We start from the raw sequence: 7,618 nt of genomic DNA, 5'->3' as shown, positions 1-7,618 counted from the left end.
GTAAGAATTAGAAATGCATATGTATACGTGTTATCATATATAAGTAATAGAAAAAGTTATGTTAGATGCCTCACTCAGTGGGGACAGTTTGTATCTTTGTCTAAAAAAGATAAGGGACTCCTTCAAAATGAGCTGTTGACCAGTTCTGAGACTACTGAATCAGGCAGCCGCACCTAGCCTTCGGGTTAGAAAGCAAGGGCTTGATTTGGGAACCTCGTGAACCAACAGACCTCCTTAGTTTATGACTTTGTGAAACAATAAAAGTTTTAAATTGAACATCCAGGTCTGAGCCTGTGCTTAATTCAGTCCTTATATAATTCGGCACAAACTCACACACTAGGGGGTGCTAGAGCATGCCTCTCTGGTTGTGTGTTCACTACTTCTTCCTGTTGTTCTTGAGGTCTCTGGGATCTGCAGTCCACAATTACTGCAGCAGGACTCTGTAGGGTTGCTCATCACTACTTCTTCCTGCTTCCAGGTGCCTCTGGGATTTGAAGTCCGCAGTTGAGGCAGCAACAAGTTTGGATGGGGGAAGGGTTGTTTAACACCCCCCACACCCAGACCGCAGCTGGGGTTTGCCTGGGGGGCAGGGAAGCCCCCTCCCCCACAGACTGGGCTGTATCTCCAGCCAGGCTTGCCCCCCCCTCCACCGGCCCTCTTGTCAGCCAGCCCTCACTGCTCCAACTAAGGAGCAGAGGGGCAGGGCCAGCCCTCCTCTCTGGAGCAGACAGCCCAGCCCAGCCAAGCCCAGGGCTGGAAAGCATGCTGGGATGCTGGTGGACTGTGATTTAACTTGAACCAGGAAGGGGTCGGGGACAGAAGTTCCACAAATTGGTTTGACTCAAATCAGTTAAGTCCGATACTACATTCAACCAGGTTTATCTTAAACCAGTTTGAGCCATTTTGAAACTGGTTTTTGTGCACCAAGCTTCTGTTCTGTTACAGGTTTAAATTAGTTTCTGACCATTTAAACTGTTTTATGTGTAACTTCTACCCCTAGCCCCAGAGACACACCCTGGAGATTGTCAGGGGCAAATCTCTGGAATGCAGGGTCAAGCCAGGCAGGTACTCCCAAGGTTTGAAGGATCCAATTCTGCATAGGAATTCCTGAAACACACAGAACCAAGCCCCCCTCAAGCGACAAAAAGTAACATCTAAATTATTTCTACCTTAAGTTATGCCAGAGATGCACACATTCTAGAGTATTCTAATGTTACGTACTTCTAGAGTTAACTACTTTCATAGGTCAAAGTAGTTAATTGAGGAACAACTCAGATACTGAAGACTGAAATTTGGAAGTCTGCCAGCATTTCTGGTTTTAGTTCTGGTAGCTGAATTGTGACATCAATTACAAAATTCAACTAAACATACAAGACACTACACACTGTAACTTCACAATCTTGTGACAAGATGCCAAGAATTTCATAACAAGAAAAATATCTGATGTTATAGGTCACATTTTCTGTCAAACTTAGGTCTGTGGCAACAAATCAAAGCTTGGCTTTCAATATCTTTATTTTTTAACTTTGTATATTTATGTTAAATGATTAAACAAGTATGGTCACCTTCATTCCTTTCCTTTAGAATTTCACTTGCTTTTAATAGTAGCTTAAAGAAAAATCTTGAATTCAATGGATGTGGCTAAGATACAGTATATTATTCATAAGGACACTTTCAAAATGGCCCTCTAGGGAGTTGTCATAGCCTTCTATGTCAATAGTCACTGAAGATGGAGTTACTGTATGTATTGGTGATATTGTACAGATTGCATTGGTTCCTTCTAACCAGCTATGGTCCATGATGTCAGGGAAGATGATGGTAGTGTAACACCAATATTATAGTCATGATAGTATAATATGTAAGAGGCAAGAATTTCTTTGGGTGATATCTTTTATTGGACAAACTGTGTAGCTGGGATAGACTTAGACTTTTGAATGCAAGACAATCTTTGTCAGAATTATATAATGGATGATTACATAATGTGTAATAGTATACAAGTAGCATAGTGCACCATTTATGGAAATAGGTGGAATAATTGTGGAAGTGGCTAGGCAGGCATACTACCTACTTTTTAAAGCCTTATTCTATAAGAAACAATATTTCCATTTAACTAAGCCACATTTATAAAAGGTACAGGTACAAAAAATAAGAACCTTAGGAATTTGGCTTTAAAAACATGGAATCTAAATCTGTTTGAGTTTTGGTCCTGAATACAAATGCACTTGCACAAATATTTAAAATCCCTAAAAATACAGGGTTTCTAATGGAAACAAATATAATATAGTAAAATGGCTATAGCAATGTTAGAATTATTTTATGGTTGGTACACCCACAACTCACTTGCCCAAGGTCACCAGTAGGGCAAGTGCTGCAGGGCCAGAGACTGAAGGCGAAAGGTGTGCACTAAGAGTGGTTGTTTCTTAAGGACACGATTTTTCAAGCATAAAGGAAATCCATTTCCATGTGAAGAAAAGGTAACAGAAGGGCTGGGAAGCCCTCTTGGCTAAACAGGGAAATCACGGCCCTCTTAAAGAAGAAAGAGGTTTATAAACAATGGAAGCTCGGGGCGGGCCCCAAGGAGGACTATTCCATGACGGCCCGCATTTGCAGGGAACACATAAGAAAGGCTCAAGTGGCAACCAAACTTAAATTAGCAATGGGAATCAAGGACAACAAAAAGTCCTTCTTTAGGTACATAGGAAACTCAAGGAAAACAAAGGGGAGTATAGGGCCATTGCTCAACAATTCAGGAGAGCTGGTTACCAGAACCCAGGAGAAAGCTGAACTCCTGAATTACTGCTTCGCCTCGGTATTTCACCAGACCAAAGGGGAAAACCACACCAGGTAGAGTAGAGCGTAAGCATGGTAGGAACAATTGCCTTCCTACTACTGCTGTACAATTGGTGTATGACCAGTTAATAAAATTAGATGTATACAAGTCAGCAGAACCAGATGTTCTTCATCTGAAAGTGCTGAAGGAGTGGGTCAAAGTCACTGTGAGACCCCTGGCAAAAGTCTTCCACAACTCATAGTGCTCTGCAGAAGTCCCTGAGGACCGGAAGAGGGCCAATGGTGTGCCCATCCACAAGAAAGGCAGGAGGAAGGACCCAGGTAACTGTAAGCCAGTCAGCCTAACTTCCACCTTAGGGAAAATCCTAGAAAAGTTCATCAAGGAGTCTATCTGTAATAAGCCTGCAGAAGGTAAGATTCTGAATGACAGCCAGCCTGGCTTCGTCATGGGCAGGTCTTGCCTTACCAACCTCATCTCCTTCTATGACCAGGTAACATGACCTGGACATGAAACAGCAGGTTGACACTGTATACCTAGATTTCCAAAAGGCCTTTGATCCAGTATCCCATGATGTTCTCATGATGAAATTGGAGGAGTGTGAGCTTAACTCCTAGACAGTCAGGTGGGGGAGAAACTTGCTGAAGGATAGGACCCAGAGAGTTGTAGTGAATGGGTCTGTGTCATCCTGGCAAGAAGTGAGCAGCGGTGTCCTGCAGGGGTCAGTGCTTCATCCAGTACTTTTCAACATGTTTATTAACAATTTGCATGTGGGGGCTCACTGGCCAAGTTCGTGGATGACACCAAGTTATGGGGAAACGTGGTCACCCTTGAAGATAGGGTGCAGTTATAGACAGACGTAGACAGGCTGGCAAGTTCAGCGGATCAGAACCTGATGAAATTCAACAGTGAGAAATGTCAAGTGCTCCACACTGGCATGAACAACCCCCAACACACCTAAAGGCTTGGCGGCACCAAACTGACTAATGAAAAGGACCTGGGGATAACAACAGACCACAGTATGAATATGAGCCGGCAGTGCAATGCTGTAGCCAGTAGGGCAAATAATACTCTGGCATGTATCAATCGATGCATCTCCAGCAAAGCCAAGGAGGTGATTCTTCCACTGTACTCAGCACTGGTGAGAGAACAGCTGGAGTACTGCATCCAGTTCTGGGCACCACACTTTAACAAGCACATGGACAAGCTTGAGAGAGTCCGAAGAAGAGCCATCTGTATGATCACAGTCTTAAAAGGCAAGCCATATGAGGAAAGGCTGAGGGATCTGGGACTGCAACCTGAGGAAAAGAAAGCTGAAAGGGGACCTGGTAGCAGCTTACTGCTACACTAGGGGAGTACATCAAGGGCTTGGTGAGCAACTGTTTACCAGGGCACCCGAGGAGAAAAGCAGGAGTAATGGCCACAAATTCCTGGACGATCGATTCAGGCTCAACATCAGGAAAAATGTCTTCACAGTCAGGGTGTCCAGACTGTGGAATAAGCTCCCTCCAGAGGTGGTGTAATCGCCTACCCTGGAAATCTTCAAGACGAGACTAGATGGTCACGTGGCTGGGATCACCAGACCCCCAGTTATCTTTCCTGCTTCGTGCAGGGGGCTGGACCTGATGATCTTCCGAGGTCCCTTCCGGCCTTACAATCTATGAACTTTACATGGGCCCACTACTGAAATCCAGGGTACTGTATACTGTTGGGGACCTGTCAATGGCAGAGGACAACCTATAGCTGTGTTAACTCTCACAGTTCCCTGATGCCACTCACCCTATTATCTGGATCTGCCCTGTGAGGAGCAACACCAGTTTGATACTCCAGTCTAGAGGAACTGCATGTTTGTTATGCAAGTTCTGTTTCTTAAAGACTAAGCTTATGATCCCAAAAGGATAATTATTCAATAAAGCCACTGTAAAGAGATGAGTATCAATTTTGAAAGAAGATTTAAATTGATATTGTAAATCTGAAAATCAACATAGTCTGAATGAAGGAAATCTGAACTTAAACAACTTTCCCTTTTAATTAGAAAAAACTGGCTTAATACTTTTAAAATGGTGATTTAAACATTTGATATTAAAGAAAATGACTTTTTTGGTTTACAAAGCATTGTTAAAACCTCTTTCAAACAAACTAAATATTAAATACATTACTTCACAATTTATAGCAATATTGAATTTGATTCCTTACAAAAGCATCATGCATTTAGGATCCTTAAAATTAATAAAACAAGTGTTTAAAAATACTATCTTGCTTTCAGGCAAACGGATATTGTATTTGGACCTCTCATGCCATTTCTTTATGTATTCCTGTCTCATGAAGATATGACCTTTGCCTTCCTACTGTACATGATTTTGTCATTTGATTCCAAACTAGAAATTATTTTATGCCAAGACTTTTTCTATAATTTATTTCTACTAAGCCATGAAAGAGTATAATCATGCAACAGAAAAACTATAAAATTGCTTTTACTAAAATTAGAAAAGTTTTGCATATATATCTTTGAATATAAGTTACTACAGTGACAGTTTAGCTTTTAAAGCTAACTATTACTATGCAATAAAATTAAACATTAGAACTGCTGTTATCCAGTCACTTATATCTTGAGTAACAATATAAGGATAGGAGGAAATAGACTGAGAACAGTTATCTTGAGCTGAACTACCTAATGAGGAGTCAATAAAACAATATGAAATTGGGAAAAAATAGTGCAAAAGTGATTAACACAGCATATTTTTCATATTCATTTATCTGTATTCCATTTGTTCAAGGAGAAACATGAAGAAAAAGCAGACTATGTTTTACTCCTGAGCTTGCTAGGCCTACTGAAATCTCCCTAACCCCAACATCATTGGGGACTTGAATTTTGAGTCATAAAACAAAAGTGTTCTAATTGGAACACTCCATCAGATTCAATTAATCAAGTCTGTTCTGATGCATTCTAATTGGAACGCGCTGGAGCACTTGTATAGGAACCCATATTGATCACTACCTTGCCCAGCTGCATTATATTCTTGGAGCAACTATAGCAAAGTACTTGAATACTTTTAAGGTGGAAAAAATGTGATTTGCACTCTGGTCTTAGGTCATACAATTCCACTACCTAAAAAAAAGTTACAACATTTTAAGCAGCCATAGTTACATCCTTTATCATTTTTAACTCAGACACTGTATTTGACTAAGTGTAGTAGTAGGGGATGATGCATATAAATGATGCATAAAGAATGTAGGCCAACTTCCATAACTCTTCAGCCATTCAAATGTGCTTAAGTCAAGCAAATTTCAAAAACATCAGCAAAGGAGAATGTAATAGTTAGGTCATCAGTTTAGGGCATTAAAAAAACCCTAATTTTGGAGTGGTATCTAGAGCTGATCATAAAAAAAAAAGTTTCACCAGAGAATGCTGCATCACTGAGACTAAAATATCACATTTGAAATATCTAAAGTTCAATGAACCTTTCACCAAGTACAAGGCAGGAGGTACAAAGAAACCTGCCTGGATGTGTGGTGTACTGCCTCAGGGCTGGAGATCCTGTATTTCCAGGATCCTTGACTCCAGAGCAGGTAGTCATGCTAAGGTTTCCAGGCTTGCTGCCACAGAATCAGGAGCCCAAAGGACATGGCTCTAAATAAATCTACAGATACTATAATTCTAGGCACCAATTAAAACATTCACTTTGGCAGTTGCTATTGCATTTATGATGGTAGGAAAAACCATTCAAGGTCTTTGTTATAGTTGCTCCAAGAATGTAATACAACTGGGAAAGGTGGTGATCAATATAGGTGCCTATGCACATGCTCCAGCACATTCCAATTAGAACGTGTCAGAACAGACTCAATTAATCAAGTCTGATCGAGTGTTCCAATTAGAACGCTCCAGCATGCTGCAGTGTCTCATGTATTCAACATCCTGCGATTTAAAATGGCTGCATAGGTGCTTTAAACTAAAGCTCATTGAGTGAGCTTCAGTTAAAGCGCCCCCACGGCCATTTTGAAATGTGGGGCACTGAATACACATGATGTTGCAGTTTTTTTAGAGTAGCTCCCAAGTCCCAGTCCCCACCTCCCCACCCAGGCACCCCATATCAAATGGAAAAGATGTTCTCTCAGATGAATTAAATTCTATCCCATAAGTGTTTCAAAGAGACTAGTGCTACAATGTCCAAGGAAACAAGTGAAGATAGGGCCAGTTTATTTTTTTACTGGATTAGTAGTTTCATACTACATTACCTCTTTTCATAAGAAAACAGACACAATGAAAATTCCTACAGCGACACTGTACCAAAACAAACAAAAAATTTAGGTTTATAGTGTCACATTGAAACAAAATGTTTTAATGAGTGATAAGAGAGACAGTTTGAGCATGATGTAATTTGAATTGTGATTAAAATTAGAAGACTGATTTTTCCCTCCCAAAATGATTTGCCTCTGCTTCATTGTTTATTAGTAAACATGTGTTCCAAAATAAGGTTCAAATAAAGAGAACAAACCTGTAGAAGACTACCATGCATATGCTGCAGAATGACAATGATATAGAAAGGCAAAAATGTTTTGGACAGGATGAAAATCTTAAAAAAAATATATACAAAAAACCCCACAAGTGTTAAAAAGGGGAGGAGGAGGAGTGAAAGGAAGAAGGATGGAATCAAAGAATGAACATTGAAAAAAAACCTTACTTACAAAAAATGGTAAGTTTTACTCACAGAACTTTTTCTCCAGGAGGTTTGTGTGAATTTGTCAGCCAATGTGCACGTTGCCGCTTTAGGTTTTTGGCCATCTTCGTGGCAGTTGCATCTAGTAGTCTTAAGCCCACCAAAAGACAGG

General features: G+C 40.6%; 1 protein-coding gene across 7 annotated transcripts in view; it reads right to left on the bottom strand.

Moving 5' to 3' along the window:
* Positions 1–7,618, bottom strand: part of CCSER2 (coiled-coil serine rich protein 2) — a 182,887-nt gene that overhangs the window by 41,751 nt on the left and 133,518 nt on the right. For all 7 annotated transcript variants that reach the window (XM_019502216.1, XM_019502218.1, XM_019502217.1 and 4 more), the window contains one exon: positions 7,498–7,596. In XM_019502216.1, the coding sequence (XP_019357761.1) occupies positions 7,498–7,596 (99 nt within the window). The remainder of the gene's footprint in view (positions 1–7,497; positions 7,597–7,618) is intronic.

Source organism: Gavialis gangeticus, unplaced genomic scaffold (assembly GCF_001723915.1).
Source record: "Gavialis gangeticus isolate Ggan-Ray unplaced genomic scaffold, GavGan_comp1, whole genome shotgun sequence".
Classification (NCBI taxonomy): Eukaryota; Metazoa; Chordata; order Crocodylia; family Gavialidae; genus Gavialis; species Gavialis gangeticus.
Note: the sequence above shows the minus strand (reverse complement) of the source record. Positions and strands in the feature narration are given on the sequence as shown.